This window comes from Talpa occidentalis, unplaced genomic scaffold (genome assembly GCF_014898055.3).
Source record: "Talpa occidentalis isolate TD23 unplaced genomic scaffold, MPIMG_talOcc4v2.1 talOcc4.5, whole genome shotgun sequence".
Lineage (NCBI taxonomy): Eukaryota > Metazoa > Chordata > Mammalia > Eulipotyphla > Talpidae > Talpa > Talpa occidentalis.
Window position 1 is genome coordinate 81,493,544 of NW_023604861.1, and position 15,383 is coordinate 81,508,926.

Genomic DNA, 15,383 nt, shown 5'->3' on the forward strand with positions numbered 1-15,383 from the left:
TGACAATAGAGAGAATGCCTTCTCCATATCACTCTAATTACCTACAACCCTCTCCACATTCTGGTTTGTTAAGAAAAATAAGTTCCTCTTTCTTAAATATTATGACATAAGCATTTCAAAAGCTGAATTATTACTTCAGTATTCCCCTTAATTGCTCTACAAGTTTTGTAACTCCTCTGCTATTTAATACTCTCAATGGTTTATACCAACAACCACCAAAATCTGGGCTTCTTGCACCAAATTATACCTGTGCCCTTTCACCTCCAAAGCCAGAAAGGAGTCCTTAGATTTGAGACCTAAGATGAAGGCACCTGGTAATTTGGGTTTGTCATTATGTCTGTGTAGGGACACTGCTTCTGCGATGCAGGTGGTGTTCTGCATAACCCCAGGTACGGTGTAGTACAGGCTGCAAGTTTGTTTCTATACATTGTTCTTTTATCCAGATTCACTGCTGATAACATCTTACATAATCACAACTAAGCAACTAGCATTACTATTCATTATAACTAAGGAAACAGTATTAACCACACTCCACAGTTTATTAGGACTTCACTATCTCCCTAACGTTCCTTTTCTGTTCTCCAGAACCCTATCCAGGAATACCTTACACTTACTTGTCACATCTAGTCTCTTCCTGCCTATGACAGTTTTCAGACTTTCCTTGTTATAGATGACTTGGACATTTTTTTTGAGGATTGCCAATTGGGTAATTTGTAGAATGTTCTCAATGGCAATGTGTCATATGTTCCTCTCATGAATATGGTTCTGGGTCCTGGAAGGAAGACCATAGAGGTGAAATATGCTTCCCATCACAGCATATCAACAGAAACATAAACATGACTTCTCACTACTGTTGTTAATATTGGTCATTTGGCTGAGGTGATGTTTCTCGTTTTTCTGCTGCATAGTTATTTTTTTTTTTTTAAGAAAAGATTTTTTTTATTTATGCATAGAAGAACTGGGGGTATAAGCCAGAGGTGGGGGAGGGGGCGGTGAGAGGATTTATCAGAGACAGAATGGGGAGCAGAACAGGCAAATCTATAGACAGGAGAGATGTGTTGTGCCATATGTGGGTTGGCTCCCTGGCCAGGTTCAAACTCAGGCAGTTGTGGTGATCGGGCTGAGACTTAACACCTAGGAGGCCCTGCTACATAGTTACTACTGTCACTTCTTTCCATGTACTACCCTTTGAAAGCACACCACACATTCCAAGATGTGGAGTCAAGCTCTGTTTCCTTAGGGAGTGGAATCTACATAAATTAATTGAATTCTTCTGTGTGAGTTATATCTTTTCTTCCCCATTTGATTTTTTCAAAAGTTATACTTTTAGGGCCTCCCTGGTGGCGCAAGGGGTTAAGCACAGCATTGTGAAGCTATCCGCGGCCTCTGCAGCACGAATTTGATCCCTGGCTGGCCAGGGAGCTACCCACATGGCACAGCAGACCTCTCCTGCAGTGTCCGCTGCTCCCCTCAGCAGTGTATTTTAGTCAGTCTGCCTGTTCTGTTCCCCACTCTGTCTCTGGTGAATCTTCTCACACTCCGCACCTCTGGCCTGTACCCCAGTTCTATTATGCATAAATAAATATCTTTAAAAAAATTTATACTGTTATTAATATTTTGAGGATTAGCATAGAGTTACAAGGTCAATATAAGCCTTCCAATGGAAGCATTTCATTTGGTTTCATTCCATCTTCAGAGATAAATGGGCAGTTCCTGAGTCTTTACAGTGTCAATAACCTTTACAACCCTAAACACCTCCAAAGTTCAGAATGTGCAACATATACAAACAAACCTAAGAGCTGTAAGCCAAACCAAGAGATGTAAGCACAGGAGGCAGAACCATTAGGAAGTATTAAACCAAAAAAATTTTTTTTAAGATTTATTTATTTATTTATACAAGCACTGGGTACAGTCAGAGGCGTGGGAGGGGCGGCAGGAGAGGTCTGCACGCCATGTGGGACCCTTGCCCGGCGGCCGGGGATCGAACCGCTCAACCGCTGTGCCACCGGGGAGGCCCTAAACCAAAATTTTTGAAAAAATATTTAGTATCTACATAACTTTATTCAATTTTGTATCAGTCTGGGCTCTTGGATATATGCTTTATATTTTGTTGTACTCTAATGCTATGTTATTTGTGCTCAATTTGTTCCAGCTTTGACGGGGGCGGGGGGGGGGAGTTGGTGCCTATGAATTTTTGGTTTTTATGGAAGATGCTCCTGGTTCATTTTATGTTTTTCCTCCCCCAGCTCTAGAATCAGGTGTTTCTCCATAGAACTGGTTCCTTTTATGAGAACAGTATTTGGAAACCAAGATCTGGGTGATGTTCTTGTTATCCACTTTTTTTCATTCTCTTATTCATCTTCATCTGCTCCCTTTATATAGGTTGTTTCTTGTTAGCTGCTGCCATATAGACATATTCAAGTATTTCCTCATTAATTTCTTTTTATCCATGCCCTCCATTGGCAAGTTCCCTAGCTCTCTCATTTCCATCTAATCTTTTAATATGGTCCCATTTTATATGAATTTGAAAGCACTAGGTAAGAAAAGTCTTAAGTTTTACAAAATTGTCAGGCAAAGCATAATTTAAAATCTGGTAGGCTGAGGTCCTTGCATAAGATATATCCTTTGTGGGCCTCCCCTGATGGCACAGCAGTTCAGCAAAGCGCTGTGAAGCTGTCCGCAGCCTCTGCAGCGCTGGTTTGATCCTGGCCGGCCAGTGAGAATCCCACATGGTGCAGCAGACCTCTCCTGTCTAACCCACTGCTCCCCTCAGCAGTGTATTTCAGTAGATCCGCCTGTTCTGCTCCCCACTCTGTCTCTGGTGAATCCTCTCACCCTCCCCCACACCTCTGGCCTGTACCCCAGTTCTTGTATGCATGAGTAAATAAATCTTAAAAAAAAAACTGTACCCTTTGTTTCTCACACGTGGGTCACTCCTCAACCCAGTGCAATCTGCCTCCACCACTTTACTAAAATTGCTCTCGCCAGGGCCTCCCTGGTGGCACAAGGGGTTAAGACGCAACTTATGAAGCTATCTGCAGCCACTGCAGCATCAGTTTGGTCCCCTGCTAGGAAGGCGACCCACATGGGGGAGCAGACCTCTCTGTCTCGCCCGCTACTCCCCTCAGCAGTGTATTTCAGTCAGTCTGCCTGTTCTGTTCCCCACTCTGTCTCTGGTGAATCCTCTCACCCTCCTCCATACCTCTGGCCTGTACTCCAGTTCTTTTTTTTTAAAGATTTATTTATTTATGCATACAAGAACCGGGGTACAGGCCAGATCCGTGGGAGGGGGAGAGGATTCACCAGAGACAGAGAGGAGAACCGAACAGGCAGACCAATGAAATACACTGCTGAGGGGAGCAGCAGGTGAGACAGGAGAGGTGTGCCCCACCCTGTGGGACCCTCACCGGCCGGCAGGGATCGAACCCGCGCTGCAGAGGCCGCGGACAGTCTCACAGTGCAGCGCTCAACCGCCTGCGCCACCAGGGAGGCCCTGCATAAATAAATCTTTAAAAAAATAAAGTAAAATTGCTCTTGCCAAGATCATCAGTGGCGTACTGATAGATAAATCCTATAAACATTGTTCTGTCTCATCTGCTATTGCAGTGGATGATCACTGCTCATCTTTTTTAAAAAAATATTTGTTACATCATCCTTCATTTTTGTACAATGTATGATCTCCCTGTGAAATTCCCATCACCAATTCACCTATGTACCATCACCATAGTCCCCTGTGCTCATCCCTCCCCTGTCTTGATCCCTCTCCATCTTCCTCCCCTACAGAATGTCTCTGGTCTGTGGTTGCCACTGATTTTGATTTTTACTTTATTATAGTTATTTTTTTCCTGATCATTTATTTTGTTCCTCGACATTCCTCCTATAAGTGAAACCATCCAATATTTTTCTTTTTCTTTCTGGCTTATTTCGCTGAGCATAATCCCTTCCAGCTCCATCCATGTTGCTGCAAATGCCATGAGTTTATCCTTTTTGATTGCTGAGTAATACTCTATTGTGTCTATATACCACATCTTGTTGATCCAGTCATCTATTTTGGGGCATTTGGGCTGTTTCCATATCTTACCTATTGTAAATAGTGCTGCAATAAACATAGGGTGCAGGTGTCCTTTTGTTATTTTTTTGTTTTTTTTTTTTAAACACATACAGCAGTTAGTAAATTGTACAACACATTTCTTTATCTTCTTAGTTAAGGCTTTACCAATTTGTTATTTCATTAACTAAATATTTTTTATTAAAATTTTAATACTTGGCTATTCATTTGCATAATTAATTTTGGGAGTACTGTTTTCCACCTCAACATGTTCACATATTTCACTCACCTCTACCAAAGCCCCAAATACCAGTACACTATCACATCTCCCACCCATCTCCCTCAGGCAACCACCATATTTCAGTTACTTTTGTTGTATTTTGCCACTTTGTTTACATCCACAAAGCTCTATCTCTAGCTCAAAACCTTTCATCCAAGACTTATGTCAATGTACATGGTGGCAGCTCCTATGCTAAACTTTAGGATCTAAAGTCAGTATATGAAACAAAAATTGCAAATGGGCAAAATTATGCAGGTGTCCTTTTGTATTAATGTTTTTGTGTCCTCTGAGTAGCAATTCCTAGAAGTGGAATTGCTGGGTCATATGGAAGCTCCATTTTTAGTAGTTTGAGAAACCTCCACACCACTGCTCATCTTTAAATGTTTCCCTTCCTTAACTTTGGTGTCACTCTTCTGTTTTCCTGCCAACATTATGGCTGTTTCTTTCATGCCTTTTTTTCCTCCCCCATCCTATAAATGTTGATGTTCCCAAAGGACGTTGCAAACGCTCTTCTCACTCTACATTCTTCTTCACTGAGCTTATCTAAATCCAGGCATTCACATACCCCTTGATGAGTTTCCTTTATCAGCCATCAGACTTCTCCCCTGATCTGTCAGTGTCCATCAGGACAAGTTCACATTGATAGCCTATCTAAAGGTACCGGGTATTTTAAACCACTGTGGCTGTTTTTCCCAGTATTTTTGAATACAGATTATTATAACTGGACTAATATTAATTTTCATCAGGAATTTTTTTTAAAAGATTTATTCATTTATTTATACAAGCACTGGGTACAGTCAGAAGCACGGGAGGGTGAGAGAATTCACCAGAGCCAGAGCAGGGAACAGAACAGACAGACTGACTAAATACACTGCTGAGGGGAGCAGCGGGCAGAGCAGGAGAGGTCTGTCACGCCATGTGGGACCCTCACAATTGGCCGGGCATAGAACCGGAGCTGCAGAGGCTGCAGGCAGCTTCTCAACCCAGCACTTAACCGCTGCGCCACCAGGGGAGGCCCCCATCAGGAAATTTTATTAAGCAACTTCATTAAGCCAATTTAATTCTTGGATCAATTTCCTATGCAATGCATTTCCATTTTATTGTAATTGTTTTCATTGGGATCTAGTTTTTTCTATGTAACTTTTACCAAGGAGATTTGCTACTTTTTGGTTCATTGCAAGTATTACCAATGGTGTCTTCTGCTACTGAGTTCCCTGTGGCCACTAAATCTACCAAATACAAGCTCCCAAGTCAGAGTTTAGCTTTAATTTTATCAAAATTTCATTATTCCCTCAATTTTAATCATGTGCTTTTTTAATAGTATTGAACTGAATTTTTCTACCAGTAATATTCATAAACTGAATGTTGATTAAAACAACTGAATCAATTCCCTTTATATAACCTCAAGTTTCTCTATGGAATAAAAAACAAAGTGTGTTTTTACAGTAAAAAGGTCCTGCTTGGGCCTCCCTGGTGGCACAGCGGTTGAGCGCTGGGTTGTGAAGCTGCCCGCAGCCTCTGCAGCGGCGGTTCAATCCTCAGCTGCTCCCCGGCCACCAGAGAAGGGTCCCACATGGCGGCAGACTTCTCCTGCCACCCGCTGCTCCCCTCAGCAGTGTGTTTCATCACTCTGCCTGTTCTGCTCCCCGCTCTGGCTCTGGTGAATTCTCTCACCCTCCCGCGCTTCTGACTATACCCAGTGCTTGTATAAATAAATACATAAATAAATTAATTAATTAGTTAATTAAAAAAAAAAAAGGTCCTGCTCAAAATGGGATGAATTTTAAGAGATCTGGTAGAAAACTAATTCATCATATCTGAACTTTGGGAATTCCAAATCTAGTAGTCTTGGTCCCACAACCTCAGCATTAGAAACTGGGCTGCCTTTTGAATACTTGGTCTCCTCTGGGACTCTGGGCTAAGCTTACACAGAAGTAGGTTGAGGAATTACTTGTTCTCCTTCTGTATAAACTGACATGCTAATTTAAATCACTTGTTCTGTATAAACTGACATGCTAATTTAAATCCTTTATATCTTACTACTCAAATATAATGGAATATAAACTCAAGGAAAAATATGTCAAATGGGTTTTGTCTCCAAACCCAGAGAAGTAGATTTAAGCCATCTACTTGTAGTTTTTCCCTAGGTATCTGGTTTTTCCATTAGGGGGCCGTATCAGGGCATCTTGTCTCTTACCAACCAATTTCAGGGGTTGCAAAAATGAGCCATAGAAGGGTGCATGCAAACAAAAGCCAAACTGGTGGGAGGGAGCTGGCACCTCTTAAAAGAAGGCAGGGCTACTCACCGCAGGTGAGCTCTGTCCACCTTCACGGAAGGTTCTAATTCCTGCATCTCAGTGGGAATATTGCATCTAAAAGGGCTTCCCCAGAGCAGCCAGTGTCACAGACAAGGAACACTGCACTTTTGGTTAATGCTAAATTTGAAGCAGAAAAAGCCTAAGAACTTCACACTGTATAACTAGGTAGGGATTATAGATGAATCGAATTTTATATCCTCAGAAAAAGTAGGCAATTTAGGTTTTACTTTTGTATGTTATACGGAACTCTTTTGATCCCTAGATCTTCTTTGGGTATCATATCTGTGACCTCAGCACATTAACAGTTCTCCCTGAGTCATAGATGTCAAGATAATTAAAGTTCAAATTACTGTTTGTTATTTCCTCAAATTTGGAAATAGGCAGGCAGGTGCTCCCTTGAAGTATGGGTTAAACAATTCTTAGCGTATAATCCACTTTTTCCCAATACCTGTGTCTTTCAGGGATTAAAAAAAAAAAGACTGCATATTGATGCAGATGCACATGAAGATAACAGACATATTAGAAGTTCACAGGAAATTTTACATAGGGGGCTCTGTGTTGTTTTTTTTTTTTTCTGCAGCTCAGTCTTACAGCTGCATTATCTTGTTTTATTTCATTTATATCTCCACATAACATCCAGAATAGAAAGGAGGGCTCAGAAAATAGCAATGTCAACATTGGAAAATAATTAATCAAAAGTTGTTTTTCGAAACTTAAAAGATGTAAAACTAGGCTTGGAAATAAGTGCAAGGTGCTTATACAGTCTTTCAATCTTAGAAAATTTGACTTTAGAAATAATACAAAGTGTAAGTAATTGATTTTTAATTAGGCCCATTTTAATAAAGTGTATAGGAGTTTACAACTCAAACCAGTATTCATAAAAACTATCAGATACATAAGATAGATCACACAGAGTGCAATAACATAAATCCAATAGTCTGCAAATAAGAGGTATTGCAAAAACTGTTAAGATTGACTTTGTCTTTTTCCCTTCCTTTCCATTTCATAGCCCATTATATTGCAGGCCTATATTGCTGCTAAGGTCTGATGACCTAAATACTCCTTATAGCTGGATTGACCTCCTCAGTCAACTTAAAATACAATCAGCAGAGGGAGTTCACCTCTTCTTCATGGAATTAGCATAGTCTTGGCTTTTATTTGGTTTCTATTCCCTACAAGTGATGTTAAAATTTTCTCTTTCAAAGTAACATCTTGCAGGTCTTGTAGTGTTCTGGTCACTACTGTTCTCCGAATACCACAAGAGTCAAGGATTCAGGGCAAGCCCTACTGAGTTTCATTCTTGTGGATAAGAAGAAACATACTTACTATGGAAATGAGACTATGGCAATGGCTGCTTTTTCCCACCTTTATTTAGAACAATAGATCTCATAATTGGCGGTGAAGGGAACTGAATTCACCCATGCCAAATATCTACTGTCACCTCTTAGTATTCTTTGGATGTCCTTGTAAGGTTTTAACACCATGGCAGAAAGCATGACACCACACACACACACACACACACACACACACACACACACACACACTTTTCATCCACAGTCCTCTAATAGGAGTCTTTGGATGACTCAGAGAACACTTGCATTTTTTAAGAGTGAAAGGGGTACATTGTCTGTTCTCATTCCCAAAGTCTGACCTTCATATTGTTAAAAACATTTTCTGTAATTCCTTGCTAAAAGGAACCAAGCAGATCCCTTTAACCTGTATACATGATACTATTAGAGTGTAATACAGGTAACACTGAATTTCAAGAGCAAAACATGTTATTATAAACTTGTAACTGTGTCACACACATTGAGATTGATGGAAAGTAGCTCAGACTAAAATCTTAAGGAATCACAAGTAATGGAATACTGGATTAAGCCACCAGTGTGCTTGTTAACATTTAGACATTTTTACAAGCTATCCCATAATCCCTTCATACATCAAACTTGCTTCTGCATTCTAAGGCACTCTGGGCCTTAGATCAAGGTGGAGAGAAATCTTTGAGTTGTCTCCCCACAGAATAAGGTTAGGGTTCTGCCAACCTTCCTTCATCCTTTAAAAGAAGTACTATGAACCATTTCATTCTCATTTGGAATTATTCCAGTGTGGTGAGATTACCACAGGCTAGGTGGAAATGTAAGAAACTGTTTACAGAACATGGGAGAGACAATTAACATGGTCAATTCTTTTTCTCTCATCATCCACTTATTGGTATGGTGATAACAGGGGAATGTTAAGTAAGGAAATGAGTAGGGGGTAAGGGAACAAGGAAGGTGAGTCAGAAAGACTTATGGGATAGAGAAAAAACAGGAAAGAACTGTCTGTGTGTTATTGACAGGATCTTGGACACTACATGTGGGAGGCCTGTTTCCTAATAAAGGTCAAGGTGCAAAAGAGGCAGGTAGGACCATGAAGCCAGAGAGCAATGTGCCATCCTGGGAATCAAGACACTGCCAGTGTGGATTCTCACATCTAAGCAAAGGCAACAGTTGTTTCAGTAACTGAGAAAATTCGCTTTGCAGCAAAAGAACATAAAATTTCCAATCAGCAACCACTTATTTTCAACCATTTGAAATCCTTCCTTAAGTGAACTTCACAAGTCACACATTTGCAAGTGTTCTGGTGATTAAAATAAAAAACTATTAGTAGTAAAAACTAAAATTTATACCATTTCATTTAAAATCTTCATGTTTACACTATTTGACAGGATAGGAATATTAGGATTCAGGGGCAGCTCTGGCAATTACAGGGTGTCTCTGTCTCTAAGTTGTGGTCTTTTTAGTAGCTCTCCTATGTACCTTTCATCAAAATAATCTGGAGACAGAAAGTTCTTTCTCCATCTGTGTGGCCAGCAGCCATCCCAAAGTTGTTTGGTATGTGTTTTCCAATTATAAGTCCAAAAACATAGCAGAGAATAGCATCTTTCTTCATTAAAGGGACCCAAGTGACTCCATTTTAAGCTAGAATGAGCCAGATCCTACTCTTCTTTAATTTCCTATAATAAAATTTCATATCCTATATAATGTATACATGTTATTATGGTTATAATGATGTTTTGATTACTTTTCTGTATGGAAGCAAATAAAACATGATTGAATTTCTATTGCCAGATCACTCTGGTTGATAATATTTATTTGAAATAAAACCGAAACCTACTACTTTATGAGTTAGTGAAATGTCCACCAAATAGTTTAAAACACTGATGTACAACTTCTAAAATGTACTAAATAAGTAATGGATCAATAAGATACTGGCATTTTTCTTAAAAGTTTAGAAATTTTGGTTATCAGATTAAACTCAGGCTTAACATGGGCACGTAAACACATACACACCAATTTATACCACAAACATTTCAACTCACCAATGAGTGGGCCCCAAATGAAACCACTTAGGACCTAGATTCCCTGAGGTCCTGCATGTGTTTCAACATCAAATTATCTTCATTCCATTTTCCAGTCTACTAAGGATTTGGAGCTAACGAACTGTATGTGAGCCTAAGAGATATGTTAAATACTTTCACCACACATAAAATAACTTCCTTGATTCAGAAGTGCCCGTTAGTCAATTAACATGAATTCTTTAAGCTTTCATCAGTGCATGTTGTGGTTCAATGCCTTATGACTAAATGTGCTATGGTTCACTGTGATCCACTGAAATGAAAGGTCACAAGTTTCTGCATTCCCTATCAGATGTGTAAAACAAATTAATACATAAAACAAACTAAAACAAGTGATGCATTATTTTGTTGACTATAATATATTTTCTTTTTCTCTTTAATGTTAACCTGTTGAAATATAGTTGTTGGAAACATGAACTTGCTACAAATTCAGAACATCCTGAGCATTCCTGAGTCCCTTAAAACTAAATTTTCCAGATTTCCATTTCAGGCTGGCCTCTGGCAGTGACATTTTATCTTTAAATGATGCATTTTATTTAATGACATTTTATCACTATATGATCCAAAGAATTCACTAGTTATTAGCTAATAATCAATGTAATCCAATAGTCAAAAAAAAATCATGCATCACTCAGTAAAAACAACATAATTTTCATGTGTTTATATTAATTTCTCATTCAAATGTATTAGGAGTCTCCACTCATCATGGGTCTCCAGTGAGAATGAGAAGTGATTCAACTATGAAGTTTATGAATTTATTATCATGAAAAGTAAAATAGCTACTATAAGAGAGGATGTACATATATAACTAAAGACATTCTGCTGGGTTGTTATAGGGGTAATCCTGAATATTTGGAAGAGTGATTAGAATCACTTTTTAAAATATGTTTCTGATCTAGGATGAGAACTCACCCTGAGTATTCCTATCCTTTTAGCTCCTCCCTTTGAGTGCTTTAAGTGTTAACCACCAAGGGATGCAAAGTTCCATATGCATTAGCCCAAATTACTCATTCAAGTTGAAAGATGATTTTTCATCCATTGTTACACAGAAAGATCAGAAAAGTCAATTGGGGGAAAGCAAACTCAAGTTTACCTTTTAACCTGAACATTTGAAATACATGGAGACTAGACTAGAAAATGTCTCAAAAAGCAACTATTTACATCTTACTGCAAAGATCTCCAACCTTCAAATTAAAAGACTAACACACCTAATCAAACTGCATTAGTTTGGCATTCAAGCTTGATTCTTGGATTAATTACCAACAATTCTTTAATTATTCATTTGGTTTGGTAAACAACTCTCCCAACAAATAGAGAAATCTCCAGCTAATAAAGAAATCACTAACATTTGCAACAGTCAGAGGAAGCTTGAAATACGATGCAGCAACTCTTCCCATGAAGCTGAACTTCCTTAGCAGAAATCTTCTCACTGAAACATTTCATCGTAAGGCACTGATAAGGAAGGGTATGAAAACAGCTAGGAATGAGATCTCTCCAGAAATAGGAGATGCACTTATGTTAAAAAACACAAGTCAGTCATCTACCTGGCCTACTGCATATCTAAATAGGATAGAGAATTGAGAGGTCTTCATGGCTAGTTAATTCAGCACTTTTCCATTCTCCCAAAATTTATTTTCATGTCTCAGATTTGTATTTCTTTGAGAGGCAGTAGAGAAAGATGGCAAGGATTTGGAAACAAACAAATTTAGTTTTTGATGAGTATCATGATTAATTAATTCCATGGTGGCAGCAGAGAATGCTCAGACCTAAGATTTTTGAGTACTTTGAAAAATTACTAAGTCTGCATGAATATGCGGTTGGGAAAGTAACAAGATGCTCTTGTTTTAATTGTTTTGAGGGGAAAATGTAAAAGGATAATTTCTCATGACTAAATACATGGAATTTATTAATATCAAACAGAAGTTTCTGGAGAAAAAATATTCACTCTGAATCCTCAGTTCCAGCAGGATTTTCCTATACCTTCCAATGATTTCAATTTTGCCACAAGAAAAGAACTGAATTAGATAGGATTCAAGTCAGTTAGGTCAGGAGACAAATGCCAGTAAATAAGTGATCGTGGAGGTAGGCATGGTGGCACAGAATTTACCTAAAGGAAAAAAAGCTTCCTCTGCACATGTGCAGAAGTGCGTGCTTACACACACACATACACACACACACACACACACACACACACACAACCTGTGTATTCAGATAAATTTTAAAAGCATGGACATGGTGAAGTCTCAACATTATTAGACATGAGCAAATCTCTCATCTGTTTGCATTTCTATGTAGGAAGGTATATGACACACACACCCACAGACACTCATGCACGAGGACCAGCCTGGCTCGCAGAGACACAGGAACAGAACAGAGAATCCTTCTAGAGCTGCTGGTTTTACAGGAATGATTTGTATCTGCAGGATGACACCTCCTCTTAATGTGCAGTAATTTAATTTTACACTTCCTTCCAGAAATATCCCTTTCCCCCCCCAAGAGTGTTAAATCAACTCCTGAAAGTCTAAGTTTCATTTCTCGCTGGACATGACACAAAACAGGAACTGCAAGAAAATGAACAATAAAATGGTAACTTTGGGGTTGGGGTGAAGTATTTTGGAATTTAAACAGTTTTTGGGGAAAATAAAGGGATCTGGGTGGAGGTGGAGAAGGAAATGACCAAAGGCCCAGAAATCAAAATAAACAAAAGAAATAAGCATAACTTAAAGGGGTTTCAATCTAGTATCACTGCAACTGAGTGTGTAGATGGAAGTTCTGCTCTGACTGGAAATAAAATAACAGATATTTTTTTTTCTGAGGAAGGCGCAACTGGGAATGGTGTGGTGGGTATTAAGGGTGGGGTAGAGAAAGAGGCCTAAGGCTCAGGTATTGCTCCTAAGGTTTCTGCTTGCCTGATTTTGAAGGAAAAGGCGCTAAAGCAAAAGGATCAGCAGCTGGCAACTCTGTAGTCCTGGAGGAAAGGGATGTGATGGAAACAGAGCCAGCTATAGACTGCTTGTTGGTTTGTGAAACAACTTTGTAGGCAGCAATGGGCTGGGCTTCTGGACTTGGCTCATCTTCTGGGCTATAGTGACGGGAATATTTGGACAAAGACTGAGGGCGGAATGGTTTACCAGCCATGGGGACTGACACAGCTTCTTTCTGGGACTGAGGTCCTTTGTTTCTGTCATTAGAATGGCCTCCAGATTCCAAGGAGGAGCCCCTAGGAGAGACGCTATCAAGATGGTCTGCTGCTTGTACAGACTGGGAGGGGAGATTAGATTGTTGGACAAAACCAGGCATGGAATACTGAGCTCGGACAGAGGCATATATTGCTCTGTCAAGGCCTGAAAGCAGAGGGACATCATCTGTCTGACTGAGAAGACTGGCCTGTGCAGGCAGCTCCTGGGAGGTGCTCTGGGTAACTGCTAACTCCTCCATGCTTTTCTTCTTGGTAAAGGGAGCTCTCAAGAATACATCCGCCTCCTCAGGCTGCGATGGAGCCACACTACCTTTGGAGACAAATGGAGCTTTGGAGAAAATGTCCATGTCATCAGTTGGAATTCTTGAGCTCCTGAAGGGGGCTGTGGCAAAAACATCTGGCTCACCAAGACCATCAGTGGTTGACTGAGTGACGGCTTGGAACTGATTCTTTCTTCCACCTTGTACTACCTTTGCTTGCTCAGTAGAGACTTCTGACTGAGAGAATGGAGTGGCTCCTCCCAACTTCCCCTGGGGAGGCTTGCAGCTCTCATCCTCTTCTTCAGACTCCATTAGGAGAGGTCGAGACCCACTGCAGTCCAGCATGTCCCCCTCAAGGTCAGTCCCTTCCTCTTCACTACTGTGGAAGGAGCTGTTGCTTGAAGGGCCATCTCTGGCTAAGTAGTCAGATTCTAAACTGTTCTGAATTTTCGTGCCAGGCACTCTGGATGGGTCTGGATACAGGGCAAGGTCTTTAACGCCCGCTGATTCTTTAAAGTGCTCTACAGTTATTACAGGACAGGGATTGGGCTCTTTCTGGAGACCTAGAAAAGCACAAAATGCAGAATTAATGGATAGGTCAGTTCAGCTCTTCTTTGAACATTCAATGGTCAGCGCACGGAGGAAACATTGTGGGATCAAATGATAGATGTTGAAAATGGAAAAGGAAAGAACAGAAAAATAAAAGTCAGGCAAGGAAACTATGCACAAACTGGAACACAACCAATCACTGTCTCACATTTTGGAACATGATAGGCACAATGTGCAGGAAAGGAAATGAAAATGTTAGGCACACAGACATTCAGCGTTAACTACACGATGCTCCTACTCGCGGGGCCAGGCACTGACACCTGCTCTACCTGGCACTGGCTCATGATGGAATGAAAACAAACCCAGTCACTCATCTCCACATATACCATGACAGTTCTGGATTATGCAGATATACTGTCTGGGAACAAATTCAATTCAGTATCCCACATGTAGTCATCTGTTTCACATTGCCTGGTTCTGAGGACAGACCTGCCCCACCCCCATCCGAAAAGGAGCAGAATATCACTGCTTGATAAATGCAAGTTTACTTGATTTAGATCACAAGCACTGCTCAAAAGAGCACAAGAGTGCCCCAAATACAAATACTGAAGGCACTTTCTAAAGGGAGGAGATATCATCAAAATTATTAAATAAATCACCTTCAGCTGGAGTTGTCCTGGAATTTTGTTTTCAGTCTTCTAATTTAGCAAAGAACTCTTCTGCTTAAATGAAGCCATCATAAGGTTCTTTAAGCAGAAGGAGTAAAAGGCATGGGTAATTACAGAAGTATTTGCAAACTCTAATACACGAAATTATTTCTATCTAGGTAGAGGGGCCTCAGGGTGCTCTGGCTTTTAAAATCAAATAGACAATTATCAGAATGCAAGAGAGCTTACCTTCCAAGAAATATTAGCAGGTTAGAAGTATGTCATTGGGCACATGTTAGCAAGAGGGCAGGAAAAAGGCATATGTAACTAAGCAAGAAGAATCCAGAGAAAGGGCGGTTGGGGGTATAGATATCATTTCAGCTTGGGTTTCCCAACCCACCAAGATCAGAACATCAGGTATGATGATTTGATTCTACAGATGACTCAGAACCTCTGTACAGTGGTAATTCAATAAATCCCTCCCCATATTAGCCTCACCCCTCCTATCCAAACCATTAGCTAGTGAAACTTCTACTAAAAATTATCCCCTGCTAAATTTTCTGCTTGAATTAAGCACACAGAACACAGCAGAAGTGGCATCAAAATCAGTTTATTGGGAAACCAGTCACTTAGAGACATTACAATGTAAAGAGATGTAGAGAGATCTGAACATTTTAGAAGATAC

The 15,383-nt window shown here is 40.0% G+C and overlaps 1 protein-coding gene across 5 annotated transcripts in view; it reads right to left on the minus strand.

Moving 5' to 3' along the window:
• Window positions 1-7,441: 7,441 nt before the first annotated feature.
• Window positions 7,442-15,383, minus strand: part of AAK1 (AP2 associated kinase 1) — a 177,269-nt gene continuing 169,327 nt past the window's right edge. For 3 of the 5 annotated variants that reach the window (XM_054701690.1, XM_054701691.1, XM_054701689.1), the window contains one exon: window positions 7,442-14,065. In XM_054701690.1, the coding sequence (XP_054557665.1) occupies window positions 12,936-14,065 (1,130 nt within the window). In that variant the 3' untranslated portion in view covers window positions 7,442-12,935. The remainder of the gene's footprint in view (window positions 14,066-15,383) is intronic. The other 2 variants (XM_054701693.1, XM_054701692.1) reach the window with 1 other exon arrangement.